The 19,526-nt window shown below is 43.5% G+C and overlaps 2 protein-coding genes across 4 annotated transcripts in view; one reads left to right on the top strand and one right to left on the bottom strand.

The window, feature by feature from the left end:
* The window catches only part of GAS6 (growth arrest specific 6), a 49,184-nt gene extending 38,505 nt beyond the window's left edge, over positions 1-10,679 (top strand). Inside the window, exons 11-15 of the mRNA XM_068137222.1 lie at positions 1,827-1,991; positions 3,513-3,681; positions 5,285-5,457; positions 6,491-6,719; positions 10,104-10,679. Of these exons, the coding sequence (XP_067993323.1) occupies positions 1,827-1,991; positions 3,513-3,681; positions 5,285-5,457; positions 6,491-6,719; positions 10,104-10,255 (888 nt within the window). The 3' untranslated portion in view covers positions 10,256-10,679. The remainder of the gene's footprint in view (positions 1-1,826; positions 1,992-3,512; positions 3,682-5,284; positions 5,458-6,490; positions 6,720-10,103) is intronic.
* Positions 10,680-15,663: 4,984 nt separating this feature from the next.
* The window catches only part of TMEM255B (transmembrane protein 255B), a 77,528-nt gene continuing 73,665 nt past the window's right edge, over positions 15,664-19,526 (bottom strand). For all 3 annotated transcript variants that reach the window (XM_068168757.1, XM_068169889.1, XM_068169462.1), the window contains one exon: positions 15,664-16,340. In XM_068168757.1, coding sequence (XP_068024858.1) covers positions 16,173-16,340 — 168 coding nt within the window. In that variant the 3' untranslated portion in view covers positions 15,664-16,172. The remainder of the gene's footprint in view (positions 16,341-19,526) is intronic.

Below are 19,526 nucleotides of genomic sequence, written 5' to 3'. Positions count from 1 at the left end.
CCTTGTGCTGAGGCCATATTTATATTAATGATGGGGCTCAGGCTGATTTTTTTAAATGTCTATGTAATTGCTTTCTATACAGTCAAAATTTTAGAAGGCCTTGAATTTTGGTGGCCATGCAAGTTGCAGGATTTCTTCTTAGAGGAAGCACATGGGCATTGCTGCAGCTGGTTTTTCCCTGTTCCTGTTTGCTCTGTGACTGTCCATGATCTGTGCTAGGAGCTGGGAAATGGTCTGTGACAGTTCTTTGTCATGTTCCCTACCTACCCCAGTACATTAGGGCAATGGTGAGTGCCACACCGAGCAGAGGTGCTGAGTGAATTTTAAATAGAGAGCCAGTAAAGCTAAGCCAGTTGGGCTGTGGCTGATAGGACCTGTAGGTTTATGTTCCCACCCACTGCGTGGACTTTACACCCTGCCAATGCCCAAAAATGCCTGTTTGAGACTGGCCTGTGTGTCTCCTTGGAACACAGTCAGAAGGTGTAAAAGGCACTTTAAACAGGCAAGCTTCAAACGAGTAAATACATGTCCTGCAGGGTACAGCACAGAGCAACACACCAGGTGTAGAGTGTTTTAGCAGTATGAACCAGACTGTAATGAAATCCACAGGAGAAGAAAGTTTGATAGTCTGTGAATAATCTTTCAGCTATCAAACTTACTTCATTACTGAAAGACTGCAATACAAAGGGAGTGTCCAGCCCTGTCCTCCTCTATGTTACAGACATAAAGCAAGGTGCTCATGACCTGGCCTCCTAGCAGGGAGAGGGAAGAACAAGTATTAACAGTGACTGAAATAGATACTTGGTTCATGGATGGAGGCAGCATCTGAGTGTCTCAGGGAACAGAGCTGTATGGATTGAGTGGCTAGGTGTGGGAAGACAGAGTTCTGTATTGAAGATTAGTGTCATAGTATCAGTCAGGGTTGGAAGGGACCACAAGGATCATCTAGTTCCAACCTCCCTGCCATGGGCAGGGACAGATTGTGAAGTAATGGAGGTGTGCTCCTTTCTTCCCTGCAGGAAGGAAGATGTTGTCTTCTGCTATGGCCACAGAATACCCCATTGGTAGCAGGACCCCGGTCCCAAGGCAGCAGAATTCATGCTTTTATTCAGTAGCCTGCTGCATGTCAGCTTTATGCTTCACCTCCTTCTCTCTCTCTGCAGAGCTGGCTGCTTTAGAGTGCATCACTCTGCAGCTTGGTCGTAACAAAGATGATGATTTATTGATTTATTTTTTAATTTAGTGGTGATATAATCTTCCTAGAAGTAGCTCTTCAGAGTCATGGAGGTAAAACTTGCAGAGACCTTCTGAGACTAAAAATATTGCCTGTTACACGTTTGTATTACTCTCTCAAAGATGGTGTCACCTGTTGCTCTTTTTTCAAGGGTCAGTTTTTAAGAAACTGTGGCTTGAAGGCTTCTGCTTTATCTGTCATTGGTCCAACAAAAACATCTGTCATTTCAGCTTTTCCTTTCACATGCAGTTGCAATAGGAAGTTTCTCATTAATAACTTGTTACTGCATTTTCATTTTGCACAGAGCACCCTACAGGTGTCATGTAGTCAACCCACTCTTATTATTGTGTAGCTGACTTGGAGTAACTGGGCTGTCTTCAACATTAGGGCAACCCCAGATTGGTCTCTAGAGTACAGATTTACATATCAAGGTGGAATGTAATTTAAAAGACAGACAATGAGGCTTGAGTTCAGGAAAGAAGTATTTCTCCAGCTTGAGGATTTCACTGGTGGTGTCTGTCCTTTAGTTGAGACTGCAGGTGTTAATATATTTTTATACTGAACTATTCTGTTTACAATTTTACCTTTCCAGATCTCTGTTGAAGAACTTGAAAGAAGTTTGATTATTAAGGTCAACAGAGATGCAGTTATGAAAATCGCAGTCTCAGGGGATCTGTTTACTCTAGAGAAAGGACTGTATCAGCTGAATTTGACAGTGGGAGGCATTCCTTTCAAAACAAAGGACCTTATTTTGCCGGTAAGTACGTACAGCAGGATGCTTCATGTTTTGCATGCCTGAAGGGCTTGATTTCATCTTCTCCTAGGGTAATGTAGGTCCTTTCTGAGAGCAGTTCAACATGCCCTGAAACAGGTGGAATTACCACCTTCTGGATACAGGTTTCTCATCATTGACTGTAGAGGGAATCTAAGCCAGTAGCAAAGGTGGGACTCCTGATTTTCTTTTAATTGCTAAGTTTGGGTGAAATATATCCTACTCTTGGCCTGGAGAATTAGGGCATTGCAACAGTGGAACAAATGACAAAATTAACAGGGGTCATGCTGGCTTGGAGACCATGAGTGGCCCTATGGGGTCAGTGGAACTACCACCATGTGAGGATACCATTGTGCCTACTAGGTCCAAAAACAAGCTGGGGGGACTTTTTGTAACCAATTTGTACTTCATGTATATTGTATCACAGGTTTTCTGCTTGTGCTTGCTGTTTTGTTGTAGTAAGACCCAAGGTAAAACAGCAGCTTATTTTTCTTAATGTCTTCCAAATTCAAGTAGGTAGGGTGCATGAATAAAAGTTAAGATGCTCTTTGGGTGAGATTGGATGATTGGGTGTTTCTCAGATAGCTGCTGCTTAAGCTGTTTTGAATGTCCACCACACAGAGTTGGCACCTTGAAACTTAAGTTGACACCTATTTCTGAATGAGGTGACAAGCTTTTGGCTCTGTGACTGTCAGTGCAGCAGCTGAGGAAGGCTCCTGTTCCCTATAAGAAGTCATCCAGGGCCACTGCTTGTCTGAGACATTAAGCCTGGGGTGTGGTCTGAATGTAGGATTGAGAGCCAAAAACTCCTGAGGTTTTTATCCTGGCTCAGACACTTAATTCTCTGCTTCAGTTAATTGGGGGTAATGGTGCTGATTTAGATGCTTTGCAACGAGCTTCCTCTTTGCATACTCACGTTTTAATGCTGACATTTGGTACAGGATAATGTAACTAGAAGCTGGAAGGACCAAGGTGTGTACAGGTGGTGTGCCAGTCTTGTGGTTCAGGCACACCTCCTTTAAGCCAGAACCCAGCAACTTATACCATGATCAGGTCCAACGTCTTGTGTGTCATGAAGGTTGTTTGCAGTGACACAAAGGGTTGGGGTTTTTAACTGCAAGTGAGCCTGCAGCATTTGCAAGGCAGAGTTCAATGAGTCAAAGAGCTTTGGCTACAGAGCTTTAGAAGTAAATTGTACTAGTGATGTGTACTGTGTAGAGCAGCTAACAGGATCAATACGACCAAATCAACACCTGCACCAGCCAGTGCCTTTTTGTCCTGTGGAGACAAGCTGAGCTCAGGGGAGTTTGCTGGGGAATGATGACCACTTGTTTGGGGCTGCTGGACCGGGTTTGCCACTGATGGTTTTGCATGTGTAAAACACATCAAAACTTTTTCTTCTATTTAGCATCATAATATAATTTAGTATCCCACTGCACCCAAAATCATCAGTTATTTTTCACTGAACAGCAGTTAGAGGTATGAGATACTGCTCTACCCTCCTAGGTAAACCCGCGGCTGGATGGTTGCATGAGGGCGTGGAACTGGTTGAATGGAGAGGACACCACTATCCAAGAGACCATCAAGATGAATGAAAAGATGCAGTGCTTTGCTATAGCAGGACGAGGGTCATTCTATCCTGGACGAGGTTTTGCTGTGTTCAATCTTACATATGGTAAGTCATTATATTTTTTTAATTTCTGGTGTGTTGTTCTGCCACACTCGGTTAATAAACACTAACATTTAATAAGTATGCAAGACTGATTGGTCATCAATGCAGAAGAGACTGTATGATGTAGAGGAGAACTTAACTTGTGGTTTGTAGTGAAGGGAGGTCTCTGTGTGATGGTTAGAGCCAGTACACATATGCCCAGCACACATTAGGTTCTCTGTGTGTAGCTCCAGTAATCCATTTCACAACCAGGTTGGTTCCAGCTCATCCTCAGCATTAAGAGCTTCACATCTCTGTCAACAGCAAAAGTGATTCCAGCCCTATCCACTGCTTTCTGATAAAAAGGGAATGCTGCAAGCCACAGTGCTGTGTCTTGGGTTTATGAGGGACAGAAAATCAATGTTGTCTGTAACAAAATGTCCAATATTGGATTCACTTTTAATCATTGGGTGGCATTAGTTATGCTCGGGACTAAGTTACATTAAGCATATCCCTGATACAAGCTGAATGAAATTGGCCTTGATACAAGTTTCAAACCAATGCAGCACTCAGAAAGGCACCTTTTCTTTGTTCTAGATTATCCTGTCTGTTTATATGTGCAATCAGCTCTCAGTATTGTTAAACCATGAAAATGCCAACCATCTATTTTAGTTTGGTGAGAAAGTCCTCCTCTGCACAAGCCCTCTGTATATCAGTTATGTGGATCTCTGCTGTGCCATTTGAATCAGGGAGTACCAAGTGTTTGTTGTCTTCTTTACCACATGGATACCAAAATTTCAAAGTAGAGACAAGGCAGTATCTGAAGTGCAGATGACAGCACTCAGCAGAGAGGAGGTCTAGGAACCTGCATGTCTGTCTTTTTTTTTCTCTAGAGCAATAATGATCTTTTTTTCCTGTGTGAAAGTAAGCTTTATAAAGAACTTATTTATTGTTTTTCAATATGTGGTGAACCAGCAAAGCTAATAATCCTGTGAAGGGAGGTTGCAGAGGCAGGATTAAAACCTTTCTTTGTAGCCAGCATCATCTTTTAATTACAAGGGCACTAGGGCAGTAAGAAAGATGTGAGAGAGTTTTAATTCAGAGGTCAGCAACTTAGACAAAGCGTGTCATGCTGAGAGGATGGTGATCAGGAAATGATTAAGTAGGTGATCCATGCGTTTTGCTTATGTCCGTTTTCTGTTTAACACAGACTTTCATAGAAATGTTTCCTGTATGCCAGATTTTGACTTGGATTCCTTAATGATCTTTGGACAGGCAAGAACTACTGAAAAATTGGGTGCCCTATCTTGCAGTAGTTCTTTGGATCTGTTGGATTGACAGCCATGGGAATTTGACTATCTCTTTGTCATGAGAAAGCTTAACCTTGTCCTTTGACACTATGAAAGGCAGCAGAATGCAGAATGTAACAAGAGGAAACTGATGCCATTTTCTTCTCTGATTTTATGTTCAGGTGCATTGGAATTTTTATTTTATATAACAGAAATATGGCAGTCCCTCCTTATGCTCATCCATCTGTCCTCTTCTCCAGGCAGAAATTGCGGAGCCTACCCATTTGACTTGTTAGTGCTATGCTTGTCATGCTGCACATTTCTCTTCTTTTCTGCAGTGCAACTTTCTTCTGGAAATGACACCAAGACAAGCTGGGAAATCCAAGTAAATGCTGCAATTCAACCAGCAACAGATACTGGTGTGCTGTTTGCTTTAGTTACAGGAGAAGCATCTGTCCCATTGTCACTATCACTGGTTGACTATCACTCCACAAAGAAACTGAAACAACAGGTAGGGACTTAAGTATTTTTCCAGAGGTTTGTGGCTACTTCCTGGGAATTGAAAGTAATTGTGGAAAAACAGTTGTCAAGTTTGCAGCCTGCCTACTTATTTGCCTCCACCAGTTTAGAACATGGTCTGACATTGAGGTTCTTGGTTGACATCAAAGTTCTGCTTCTTAAAGATATGTGTTAGGTGCTACTAAGGAGCTCTTTGCAAGGCAAAAGATGGAACTATTCTCTTGAATGCAGCTGTATTTTGTTATCTGCTCATGGCACAGAAGGTATTTGATACTACAAGCAAATTTCAATTCTCTGGAGCACATCAGTAAAAGTGACAGCCTTTAGGTATCACTCCAGGTGCTGGGAAAGGCCACTTATGATGGGGTGCCAAAGCTGCTGGTTTAATGGTGTTCATAGCAAAGGGCTAGATTCTGGCATTTCACCAGTGTACGTAAGGAATGAGTTCACTAAAACCCATGAGCCGGTTTTTCATTTATAGTACAGCATCTCTTGTCTGTTTGGTTCCAGTGCAATATAACCGCCTCTGTAAGACACACTAAGAATTATTATTTCAGGCAATTAGAATAGAATAGAATTAACCAGGTTGGAAAAGACCTTCAAGATCATCAGATCCAACCTATCACCCAACACCATCTAATCAACTAAACCATGTCACCACATGCCTTATCCAGTCTCTTCTTAAACACCTCCAGGGATGGTGACTCCACCACCTCCCTAGGCAGCACATTCCAATGGCCAATAACTCTTTCTGTGAAGAACTTCTTCCTAAGATCCAGCCTAAACCTCCCCTGGCTCTCTGAGAAGACAACAGTTATGACTAACGATTAGCCCTACTGGTTCATTGGTTTGTCATCTATGCAAATGAGCCCAGAATACAATCAGCAGTAGTAATAAGGCTATTTCTCTGGCTGATTATCTGCAAAATCTTCATAAACAAGGCCACAGTGGGGTCATTCTGGGCTTGGTTAAGTCTATTTCTGCTGACTGTCTATTATTTTTTTTTTCTTTTTCCTGCTGTCCAGTTCGTCATCGTGGCTTTGGAGAGCACAGTTGTGTCCAGATTGGCAATAAATCTCTGTGATAAGAGAGAACACTCTGTGGACATTCTCCTCAAGAAAGATCAGTTATCCCTGAGGGTAGATGGGATAGAGGGACAGAGTGAACTAAGCAACTCTGAGTTAGAGGACAGTCTATCCATCCTGGAGAGCTCTTTGCAGTCAGCGGTGAAGACGTATGTGGGAGGACTGCCAGGTGAGCATCCAGTTTTGTAGCATGAACTACAGACTCCCAACTCACCTTGCTGAGCTGGCAGTCAGAAAAACTCTCTCTGTTCATTTGAGCTGGGAGCCTCCTGTTTCTGCTTGAGCAGGCTTTGTCTACAATGTAGGTGTGTGTGATCTTAACAGATGTGAGGGTGTGCTTGACAGGAGCATTTTTTTTTCCTGAATGATTCTGTCCTTCTAAGGACAGCTGAAGGCAAAAACAGAGGAGGTTTTGGCTGGTCAGCAAGAGGAATGATTTCTCTGAAGGATAGCTGTAAGCAGGGTCAAATCCTTAGGAGCTGAACCACTGGCTCTTGCAGTGCTTCATTAATGTAATGAGCATGTGTGAGAAATCCTTGAAAGGAAATCCTAGAAAGGGCCTTACATTGATTTGACTGAAGCTTGGGAAGCTCAGTGTGGTGATTCTCCCTGGCTGATGGTCTCTTTGAACTGATCACAGTACTGCACATTTAACAGATTTCCCCTCAGCAGAGGGCACTACCAAGGGGCTACCACCATTTACAGTTTTACTGGCTTTCCAGCAACAACAGGGCTTCTCGTGCGAGGTCAGTTTGCTGCTCTGTTCTGAACCTGGAAGGTCAGACTTCCATCTGAATCATGAATTTCAGCCAAGTTTGGGGATTTGTTTCTTCTTCTGGCTGAACTGGTTTGTCAGTGCCAGCTGCTAAGGAATGCAGTTAAAAGAAACACTTATGTCTCTGATGCACACCAGTACATCCTATTTTGTTGCCAGCGCCTAAGCAAAATCTTGCCCTAACTTGCCCAAACAAGAGAGGCAGCAATGTTGGCCTCCTGGTAGATGCTGAAGCAGCCAGTCTGGAACAGAGTGGCTGAGGTGCTGCGTGTGCTAGGACACATGGCATGACTGTTCCCACCATGAGTGAGAGTTTACAAATTCTTTTATGCCAGTGCTGTAAACGGCTTCTGGTCACACCTAAAAGGGGGAGGCCACCCACTCTGAGATGTTCACACCCGACAGGAATGGGACTAAATGACTAAATCCCAAAACACAACATTTTCCAATGTCAGACGGAATTGTCCAAGTTGACCATGGCACAAGCAAGAGAGGTCATCTACTTGTTTCCAGGTAGCTCCCAAATGCACAGAAGATATTTTCACAGCTCAGAAAACAATCCCATTCTGTCAGTGTCCCAAGTTCTCTGTGATTCACTTAGACTAACTGTGCTGAGTGAAGCACAGTTTTTAATTAGCCAGAACTAAGTGTGAGACATTATAGCTATGGCTGCTTAGACCCAGCTGGCTTCTGTAGGTTTAGCTGCCCTCCCACATTTGGTCTGTTCAGCTCAGCAGCATGAATTTCTGCCTGTGGTCTGCTTTTGCCATTGAGAGGAACCAGGCACTTGTCATTTGTCAAACGAATAAACATTTCAGCACTTTGGTTGGATTCATCACTCTGGGTTAAATAACTATACCAAACAGCCAGTTCTAAGTAAGTTTGACTCATTCCAACTTTGAGAACATTATGTTCATTTTGGCTTTTTTCTATTTCCATACCCTGTGGAAAAAACAAAGTTACATTTAATGTCTTTATTCCATTTGCCACAAATAAAGACTTCTAGGCCAAAATATGTAGTATGTCCCATCCTAAGTACAGCTAATAGTGCAGATGTGGAAGAAATATCATTCAGAATTTCAGAAGATGAGAGAGAACATATAGGCATATGCTACCTCTTCTATGGTATTTTGAGCTCTGGTAAATCCCAAATTATGTAATGTGTGTGATACATGGATGTTTTTTCAGGCAATGCATATGCTGAAGGAGCCTTACAGCAAGGCTTCTGCGTCTTTGCAGCAGCATATTTCAGACTGATCCATTTCTGGTCATAACAGAATGTTAAATATTTGACCCAATTTGCAATTGTAATACAAAAAAACCCCTATTTTAAATTATTTTATTATTACTGGGTTTGATAGTATCTTGCAAATCCACCCAAAAGCCCACCCTTTCAGTCAGACCTGTAGCACATGTAACAGTGATTAACATGATTCCTCAGACAAGTGTTCAAGCTGCTAAGCCAACACTTCAGCTTCTTCTGAGTCAAAATTTAGTTCACTTTCATGTGAGGTGGTAAAACAGAGGTGCCTCCCCCTTTTAAGCAAACTTCACAGAACTTCTGTAAATGGGAAGGAACGGGCAATAGCTAAAATGATTAGTTAAGAAACTACCCAGCAATGATATTTTTCAGCCAGGAAGTTGAAAATTTTTTAGTACCTCTTTGTGACTTACAGCTCCCCCACAGATTTTCTTCCTCTCACTCAGTCCTAAAGCTCATCTGAGCTGTGTTTCATCATAACAGCTTCAAATTTGGCCCTGTGTCTCCAGGCACACTTTAAACGGCACACAATCTCAGGTCAACAGGACAACCTATTGTTCAAGTTGTCCTTGCTTCAGTGTACAGATAAGAAGTTTACTTAGCTACCTGCATCACTGTGAAGTTAAATAATTTCAGGGACGTTCACTGCTTTCTGTAGCACAACCAGCTTCATTGGGTTGGCTCTGTGCTGTCAATAAACTAATAACATTTGGGGAAGAGTAGAGGACACAGTTTACATAAATTTTCATGTTACTGTGTGGTTTTTTTTGTTTCCTTAAGGTCAGTGTGTACATGATATTACAGTAGTTATTAATAGGATTGGCTAATTTTAGTCTGTTGGATTGCACTAAATGTCGTCTTCCTTGCTGTTTGTTTTCTGTTTCTGATAAATTGATTATGTCACCAGTGGATCTCCATAGTCAAAATGAGTCTCATTACTATTATTTACTCAACTGATGTATTCCAATGCCTTTTAGGTGAACTCCAGAAACCTCCTTGTGCTGATACATAGCATAACTACAGTAAAGATGAGTCCAGCAAGTGGTAGAGGCTGCCTATACAAGGAGCCTTCCTGTCGTGGAGTTCTTCCTATAATCTTTTGGCAGATATTTTGAAGACAGAGGGGGAGAGCATTAGAGGAAGATATAAGAACTTTGGTAGTGACAAAGTATTGGGGCCACAGATGGAAGATCATGGAAATACTGAGACAGGAAGCAATGTGAACACAGTGTGCAACACTGAGTTTCATAAGGACTGGAGGCCTTGCAGAGACATAGAGCAGCTGAGGAAGAGTTCAGGCTGGGTGAAGTGGTGTGTGCATGGAAGTAGATGGCATTTTCCAATGTTTGGGATTGTGCTTTTGCCTTCTGGAAGGAGGGGCAGGGGAGGAGATAGAAGTACTGGAATGGAGAAGAGGAGAGTTTGAATTTGTTGAAGTGATAATCATCTGAGCATAGGTAAGGCAGATATTTACTCAAAACCAACCATCCGAGCTGTTTGTCTTCTCTTTCACACAGATGTTCCTGTCACTTCCACCCCAGTCACCGCATCCTACCACGGTTGTATGACCATCAAGCTGAGCAGCAAGGCACTAGACTTAGATGAGGCTCTCTACAAGCACAGTGACATCACCTCACATTCCTGTCCTCCAGTTGAGGCAGGTCAGTAGGTACCACTGCAATGCGAAAGTTTTATACTCAGAACTTTCAATGCCTTTTTTTTTAAAGAGAGATAAATTATTCAGTCCTACCGCACTGCGTGTAGAGTTTCTCTTAAACACTGAAGTTATGTAGGAGCTACTGATCCTTATGTCAGATTGATTATTGAAATACTCCTTTGCTTTGAGGTTTAAAGGTTGTAATATATTTGTAAATAGTTCAGAAGACTAATATTAAAGAAACCGAAAGTACAGAATATACCAAAAGTGAATGTTGTCTCTAGGCTGCAAGAGACAGTTTTGTCTGTAGTGTGGACAACCTGGTAATATATGACTGTGGACTGGAAAAAAAAATCTGTATTATTTTTTATTACCAAACACTGCTTCCTGATTTGCAAAATATAAGAGAATAAAATATTTGCATATGAGTTTTTAATTCACCTGTACTGAGATTATTCTGTTATTTGGAGATAATTCCAACGTGGTGCCCGTCCACAAGAAAGGCCGGAAGGAGGAGCCAGGGAATTACAGACCTGTCAGCCTGACCTGTCACTGTGGGTGACATGGACAGTGGCATTGAGTGCACTCTCAGCAAGTTTGCTGATGACACCAAGCTGTGCAGCAGACACGCTGGAGGGAAGGGAGGCCATCCAGAGGGACCTTGACAGGCTGGAGAGGTGGGCACAAGCCAACCTCATGAAGTTCAATAAGAGCAAGTGCAGGGTCCTGCATCTGGGTGGAGGCAATCCCAGGCACAAATACAGGGTGGACAGTGACTGGCTGGAAAGCAGCCCTGAGGAGAGAGACCATGAGAGTGGTGAAGCCCTGGAATGGGTTGTCCAGGGAGGTGGTTGGGGCACCGTCCCTGGAGGTGTTTAAGCCCAGGCTGGATGAGGCTCTGGCCAGGCTAATCTAGTGTGGGGTGTCCCTGCCCATGGCAGGGGGTTGGAACTAGATGATCCTTGTGGTCCCTTCCAACCCTGACTGATACTATGATACTACTGTGATACCTTAGTGCCAGGCAAGATTATGGAACAGGTCATCCTGAGTGCAATCACACAGCACTTACAGGATGGCCAAGGGATCAGGCACAGCCAGCATGGATTTAGGAAGGGCAGGTCCTGCCTGACCAACTGATCTCCTTCTATGATCAGGTGACCCGCCTGGTGGATGTGGGGAGGCCTGTGGATGTGGTCTACCTGGACTTCAGCAAGGCCTTTGACACTGTCCCCCACAGCAAACTCCTGGCCAAGCTGTCAGCCCATGGCTTGGACAGGAGCACACTGCGATGGGTTAGGAACTGGCTGGATGGCCGAGCCCAGAGAGTGGTGGTGAATGGTGCCACATCCAGCTGGCAGCCAGTCACTAGTTGTGTGCCCCAGGGATCAGTGCTGGGCCCCATGCTGTTCATTATCTTTGTTGATGAAGAAGAGGGGAGGAAGAGGGGATTGAGTCCATCATCAGTAAATTTCCAGATGATGCCAAGCTGGGGGCAGGAGTTGATCTGTTAGAGGGTGGGAGAGCACTGCAGAGGGACCTTGACAGGCTGGACAGGTGGGCAGAATCCAACGGCATGAGATTTAACACATCTAAGTACTGGGTTTTGCACATTGGCCACAACAACCCCATGCAGTGCTACAGGCTGGGGTCAGAGTGGCTGCAGAGCAGCCAGGTAGAGAGGGACCTGAGGGTACTGGTTGATGGTAGGCTGAACATGAGCCTGCAGTGTGCCCAGGTGGCCAAGAGGGCCAATGGCATCCTGGTCTGCATCAGGAACAGTGTGGCCAGCAGGAGCAGGGAGGTCATTCTGCCCCTGTACACGGCACTGGTTAGGCCACACCTCGAGTACTGTGTCCAGTTCTGGGCCCCTCAGTTTAGGAAGGATGTTGACTTGCTGGAACGAGTCCAGAGCAGGGCAACAAAATTGGTGAGGGGCTTGGAACACAAGCCCTATGAGGAGAGGCTGGGATTGCTTAGCCTGGAGAAGAGGAGGCTCAGGGGAGACCTTATTGTGGTCTACAACTACCTGAAGGGAGGTTGTAGTCAGGTGGGGGTTGGTCTCTTCTCCCAGGCAGCCAGCTCCAGAACAAGAGGACACAGTCTCAAGCTGTGCCAGGAGAGGTTTAGGCTGCATGCTAGGAAGAAATACTTCACAGAAAGAGTGATTGCCCATTGGAATGGGCTGCCCGGGGAGGTGGTGGAGTCAGCATCACTGGAGGTGTTTAGGAAGAGACTGGATGGGGTGCTTGGTGCCATGGTTTAGTTGATTAGATAGTGTTGGATGATGGGGTTGGACTCAATGATCTCAAGTTCTTTTCCAACCTGGTTAATTCTATTCTATCCTAATTCTATTCTAACCCTGACTCGGGCTGTGCCTGATGTGAAGATTATATTAGGATTTTGGTTTGGTTTGGTTGTTTTGGCTTTTTGGGTTTTTTTTGTGGGAGGAGTGTTTGGTTTTTTTCTTTCATTTGTTTGTTTGATTTTTTTTGTTTGAATGTGGGGGGTTTATGTGTTTATGTTGGCATTATAGATCTTCTGGGCTGGAGAGCAAATGGTTGCTGCTCTTCCTATTGCTAGAATTCCTCTTTTCTGCTGCCACAGAGAGATCAACAGGAAAGAGAAAACAAATTTGGGTCACCAGGAAACAATAAGGAATGACTTAATAAGTTGAAAGCTTTTGTGTCAATAACCACTGAAGCAAATGATAAGGCATCAAGAACTGGGGTGTGTGATGTGAAGATGCTGCTGCTTAATTTTTAGGTTGGATCATTTACTGGGAACCTAATGGGAGCAGAGAGACTTGAGAGTTAGCCAGGCTGAATTGCAGTGTGGTGAGAATATGCATGGGGGTTTATGCAGGAGAGGTTTAGAGCCATAAAGTGCATTCAGCTTTTAAGCTGTCCTAGTGAGGTTGGGGCAGGCTTTGCTTTGCCTTCTCCAAGTCACTTAAATCCTGGCTTATTTGCTCAATGTCTTGCATTACATTAACGAACTGAGAAAAGTAGATTTATGCTGGAGTGGAAATCCAAATACTGGGTGGCTGAGGTTACCCATGCTTCACAGAGGGTTAATGTGGAAAAAGTTCAATTAATTCTACAAGGCCTCTTACCAATTGTTACTGGTTATTCTACATCATGTTTTGCCTAATCAATTACACAGATGACAGATTAGCCTAATAATCCACACATGTGACAACATCTGTGACCAAGGTGAAACCAGAGCTTTATCACTTTCAACCAACATGCTCATTTACACTTACAGAAGAACCTGTCAAAATACTCTTTACACTCAGGTGTGAGCAGATGCAAGTTTGAAAGCATGGTTGCTCTCTAGGCAGCAATAACTTATTGGTAAAATGTGCTTGGATAGGAAAACCCAGAGACAGTTCTCTGGTTTTGTTACTGAGCAAGGGAAACCATGTTATTGCTGAGAGTGCTTCCTATTAGAGCTGATGACTCTGGATCAACTTGTAATGCAATGGAGAACTGAGGAAACAATTTAGCATCTCCAGTGAGAGCTGGGAATCCTGAAGATACAGTGGTTAATAGCACGTCCACACTGAAGTGTTTTGTTTTCTGTGTGTTTTTCAGGGTTGAGTCCTTTACCAAAATACATCTTTGTAACATGGAGTAGCCCTAATGAAAATAGTTCAAACCTGGAAGACCACTGTTTTTTAAACCTTGTAGATGAAACAAACTCTGTTTTACTTTATTCTTTTCAAAGGAAGTATGTTAGCAAAATAGTCTTATGTCTGGTATCTGTGTATAATTTCTGTGGTAGTTCCCAAAAAACTACCACATGGCACAAATGAATCACAAGCATGTCTGACCTTTGTGTGAATGTAAGTGCTGTTGTTTATGAAGCCAGAACTATTTTGGCTCCTGCAAACATCAGTCCCATGGTACACTCTTCTACTCTGCAGTTTCAGACTTAACATTATGTGAACAAGTCTAAAATTCTGTTTTCTAAACTGTGGTGGTTTTAGAAATGCATCCAGGTAGATTTTGAAAGTCTCCAGAGAAGGAGACTCCACTACCTCTCTGAAGGGCCTGTTCCAGTGCTCCATCACACTCAAGAAGTTCTGAGCTTTGAGACCCCCAGAATGAATCCAGGTGGTTCCCCTGTTAGTATTCACATCAAGTAAAAAGAATTGAGTGTGCAGTTCGCTTATTCCATGAATAGGGTGATTGTGCTCTTCAGAGCATGCATTTGTACAAGAACTAAGTATTTTGGATGCATTTGTTTTTAAGAGAAAAATACAGGTTCTGTCTGACTTTTATTTCACTCAACCTGGTGTCTGTAACTCACCTTGTCAGCAGTTCACATCACTAATGTTAACATCATTGGCCTAAATCTGCATCTCAGAAAAACCTCAATTGAACAAAATATGGCTTTTATGATACCTAGACATTAACCTGTGTCTTATGTGTATGAGTACTGAATCTGCTTTTTCTGCCTGGAGGTATAACGAGAATTAACAGACGTTTCTTGGAAGGTGGAAAGTATTATGTAGAACGATGATCATTCTTTGTTCTATTTTCAGCTGGTCTGATGGTGTCATTTCCTTCCAAAGGAAGCTTAAGTAGGCTGGTTTTATTTATACAGAGTTTTAAAATATTTTCAGACATTTTTAAGCAGCCGCTTAAAAAGCTAATGAGAAATACCTTCCTTTCCCTGCTTTGCACTTTGGCCTTTCAGGAAAATTCTATGGCTTCATCGCTGTCTAGACTGTAAGATCTACTGAGCAATCAGCACCACCACCACCCTTCCTGCAGGAGCAAAATACAGTGAAAGGCTGCAGCAGCCTGATGGATTTTCATGCTGGTGTAGCCACTTCTGTCCCAAAATACTGCACGTGTGTGCTAAGAGGGATTCCAGCTAATGTGAGGCACAGTGAGAGAGCAGGCTGCACAAAACAAGACAAAACTTTGTTCCTGTCAGTGTCACTGCTACAGGTGTTGCTGCTTAGCCTTGGCTGTGTATTTTTGTTTCTATACAATAGGAGAATTTTTTTTAACAATTAAAGAAAAAAAAAAAAAGAAAGACTGAATTCTAAGCCTTCGCCCATGCTGCTTCTGTTGTGGTAAAATACCTGGATCAGGTCTTGAACTGTTTAAAAATAAGTAACTGGAGTTTCACATTGAGTGGTTTTGGTTGTGGTCCTCTATTGACTGCAAAGAAATTAATTAGAATACTGAAGTGCCATGTTAAATATTTGTCTGGAAATTGCTCCTTTAGAACAACAACATCATCTTACCACACAGACTGGACTGGCACAAAGTTCAGATAAAATAGTCCCAGTAAAGTTAACCTTTCTGTTTGAAACTTCAAAGAGGGAACTATTTGATAGGGTACTTTTTTCCTCTGTTTTGTTTTCCTGTCCTTACAAATATATGCAGTCTTGGGTACAGGATAAATATGCACAGACAGTTTTATTGTAAAATAATTGCCACACTTTTTATTTGTACACCACTTCCACCAAAAAGGCTTATTAAAGAAATACTACAAGCAAGCAAATGCCTGGGCTCTTCCTACCCAAAATGATTAATCAGAGAACTTCATACTACCCACTCCAAGAACTCAGGCTAACATGTATCCAGAGTGTCTTCTGTGTTTCTCCTCTTGAAGAAAATTAATTGTGTAGTGTACTGAGAAGGAACCTTGTCATGCTTATGGTAGCCAGAAAGCCACACTGCATTGGACTGCAGGTAAATTGATGGGGTGGTGCCTGGTCACCCCACAGGTGACACGCCTGTGCTTACATCGACAGGGTTCTGCTCTGCTCACAGTGAGATGCAGGTAAAAGCACAGTGGCCATAACACTGGGAATTTTAGTGCCTGCACAGCATAAATTTCAAAGGTTGTTAAAAAAAAGAACACCACCATAAAATAAAAACTACCAGCTACTCGAAATAAAGTATTTGTTCTATGGTGCATATGGTGGAGGCTTTTCTCCAGGCAAGAAGTAAGTTGGTGTGTAGAGGGCTGGAGCATTGGGGTGAATACCATAGCTGGAGCTGGACTGAGATGGAGGCTGAGTTTCCTCTGACAAAGAAATGTCGGTAGATGATGTTCCTGGAAAGTTGCTGGCAGGCTGTATATAGACAAAATGAAAACAAACAAACATGACAAAACAAACCCAGCAAAACCCAACGTTTTTAATTTAAGGATTAAACCTCACTCACAGCTCTGCATTAAGTATTTGCTGATTAAGTGCCATATAACGAGCCCCATGATTAAATTTCCTGGGCACTGCAGCACAACACTCATTTCAGTTCTAAAAGACCTGCTGCTGTGTAGTCAAACAAGAGAGGTGCCATCTGTAAGCCAGGTCATTTTCAATGCACACTGCATATACAGCCAAGCAATGGGGCAGAGAAAGCATTTCAGCGGAAAAGGTGCTCTGGCTTCCGGAGTGAGGCACAGCACCTGATGGGCTGATCTGCTTACATGTAGCTGCTGGTTTCCAGGCATCACTGTGGAAGTTACATTATCTCAGCAGTGCTTTATCTCAGCTACAATATTTCTGTAACTGCAAGGTCTTGTTCCTGGGCCAAGTGCAGACTCTGCTTCAGAGAAAATTTTACAGGTGGGTATGTCTATGTCTCTCCCTCTAAGTCTTTGAATTTGGCTGTCTGAGCTAGGCTGGGGCTTTGGCTGAAAGAGGGAAGGAAAGAGATGGTCCTTAGGAAGCAGCTCGCGTTCAGGAGCAAGCAAAGTTTGTTACAAGAATACATGTAGGGACTAATGTTCTGCACAAAATCATGCCACTGATTTTCACCAAATTTTGCAATTCTCACCAAATTCTGCCCCTGTACACTGCACTGGTTAGGCCACACCTCAAGTATTGTGTCCAGTTCTGGGCCCCTCAGTTTAGGAAGGATGTTGACTTGCTGGAGCGAGTCCAGAGACGGGCAACAAAGTTGGTGAGGGGCTTGGAACACAAGCCCTATGAGGAGAGGCTGAGGGAGCTGGGGCTGCTTAGCCTGGAAAAGAGGAAACTCAGGGGTGACCTTATTGCTGTCTACAACTACCTGAAGGGGGGTTGTAGACAGGCAGAGGTTGGTCTCTTCTCCCAGGCACCCAGCACCAGAACAAGAGGACACAGTCTCAGGCTGCAGCAGGGGAGGTTCAGGCTGGAGGTCAGGAGGAAGTTTTACACAGAGAGAGTGATTGCCCATTGGAATGGACTGCCCAGGGAGGTGGTGGAGTCACCATCGCTGGAGGTGTTCAGGAGGAGACTTGACAGGGTGCTTGGTTGCATGGTTTAGTTGCTTGGGTGGTGTTGGATGATAGGTTGGACACGATGATCTTGAAGGTCTCTTCCAACCTGGTCTATTCTATTCTATTCTATTCTATTCTATTCTATTCTATTCTATTCGGATCCTGCCCTCATATGCCAGCACATGCCAGTCTGTCAGTTTCATCAAGAGAGTTGTTCTCAGGTCCTCTAGGATCAGGCCTAAAGTGTTTGCAATCTAAAGAAACCAGCCAAACAAACTAACAACCCCACAAAAATTAGCAATTATGGATCTTTTTCAAGAGAAATGAAAAATTTGGGCGAGTAAATGTTGCTTCCTGCTTCCAAAAAACGAAAAGAAAAAAAATACCCACCATCCAGAAGGCCAATACCATGTCTGGCACTTGGACAAGGGCATTTCAGAGCTGCCCAGGGCTGGCAGAGCCCATGCCATGGTTCCTGGCTTCTCCATGGGGCTCCAGATGAGCCGGAGCTGCTGCCCTGAGTGAAACTCCCATGGTGAAGAGAATGTTGTCCTGCATTTGTACCACAGAATGACTTGGTGAGTGAGAATGGGAGACATCCTGACAGGAAGACTGGTTATGTCCTTTAACTCTCCAGGAGGCAGTGCAAGTATATTGACTGACTTGCTAGCTAGACCAGGTCCAAATGTAGTTGTGGGTTTGGGTGGTTTGGTTTTATTTATTTTGGAGTTGTTGCTTCCCTGCCCCCTCTAACTGCAGACACTGTTTCAATTTGTCTGCCGGCAATTGCTTCTATAATGAGTTCTCTGGCAGGAATGATTGGCACAACCCTTACTGCTGTCATCACCACCAGTCTCTACACAGCTAATCATTTACCTGACCAGCTGGCATCTCTCTTACCAAGACTAGTTGCGACCGAACTGTACCAGTAAGTGATGAGTGATTTTGTGAGCACATGCCACAGTAAACAAAAGAAATGCTGCTTATGGAATGGGCTGCCCAGGGAGGTGGTGGAGTCACCATCACTGAAAGTGTTTAAAAAGAGACTGGATGAGGCACCGATGGCATGGATGAGGCCAAGGTTTAGTTGATTAGATGGTGTTGGGTGATAGGTTGGACTCGATGATCTCGAAGGTCTTTTCCAGCCTGGTTAATTGTGTATTGTGTCAAATGCATTCCTGTTATTGCTGTCTTTTTTTTTATTTTTCTAATTTTTTTTCTTTTTGCATTTGGCTGATTTCTGCTCGTGGACAAAGAAGCATGAGGTGAACTGAGAAGCATTTACCATCGGCTCAGGTTGTGACTTTTTTTTCAGGACTTTGCCTCTCTAGCAAGCAGCTATTGAGTGAGCTGTTGGTTTCAGCAGAAGACTAGGAATGAAACAGCTCAATGATGTGAACTCGGGTTCATAGCCTTTGAGCTAGAAGAGCTCCGGCTGATGCAAGTGACAGTGGTACTTAGGGTAGGCCTGTTCCATGCCAGACTAACCCAAGCTGGTTGTTTCCAGGAGGATCCATGTCTGTGGATTTCCTCTGTTTGAGGTGAGGGCTTGAACTAGAGTTATTAGTTGGTAATTGATCCCAAATTGCTCTATTTCATTAACTGGCATAGCTAATTTTTTCTCCTAACTCTTAGCTAAAGAAGGTTTTGCTCCTTTTTTGTACTAAACAACCATGTGTGCCCCTGCCCTGCTGTGATTATGTGCAGAGTAAGGTGAAATGCAGGGGCTTAAGAACCACTGTTTAGCCAAACCTTCTGCAAGTCAAAGGGAATGCTGAGAAGATACATTCATCTTCGTGTCCTTATGAGGCTCTTGGGCTACATAGAAGCAAAAATACTGTGTTTTTTGAGATGTCTAAAGGTTCCTTCTGCCATCTGCTCCAGAAATATGTGCAGTTCTCATGTAGACCTTGGCCCACTTCTCATGTAGACCTTGGCCCACATCAGCCAGCCCTGTCTTGCAAACATCAGGCTGTCTCAGATACTGTATCTTTAGGCAGCTGAATTGCACCCCTGGGCTACAGGGTTCAGCCTCAGGTTTTGATGTCCGGGTTGA

The sequence above is a fragment of the Melanerpes formicivorus genome, unplaced genomic scaffold, assembly GCF_026170545.1.
Source record: "Melanerpes formicivorus ecotype bairdi unplaced genomic scaffold, bMelFor1.0.p_v2 SCAF_1, whole genome shotgun sequence".
NCBI classification, from domain to species: Eukaryota; Metazoa; Chordata; class Aves; order Piciformes; family Picidae; genus Melanerpes; species Melanerpes formicivorus.
The sequence above is the reverse complement of the archived record's forward strand: the minus strand, read 5'-3'. Positions and strand labels throughout refer to the sequence as shown.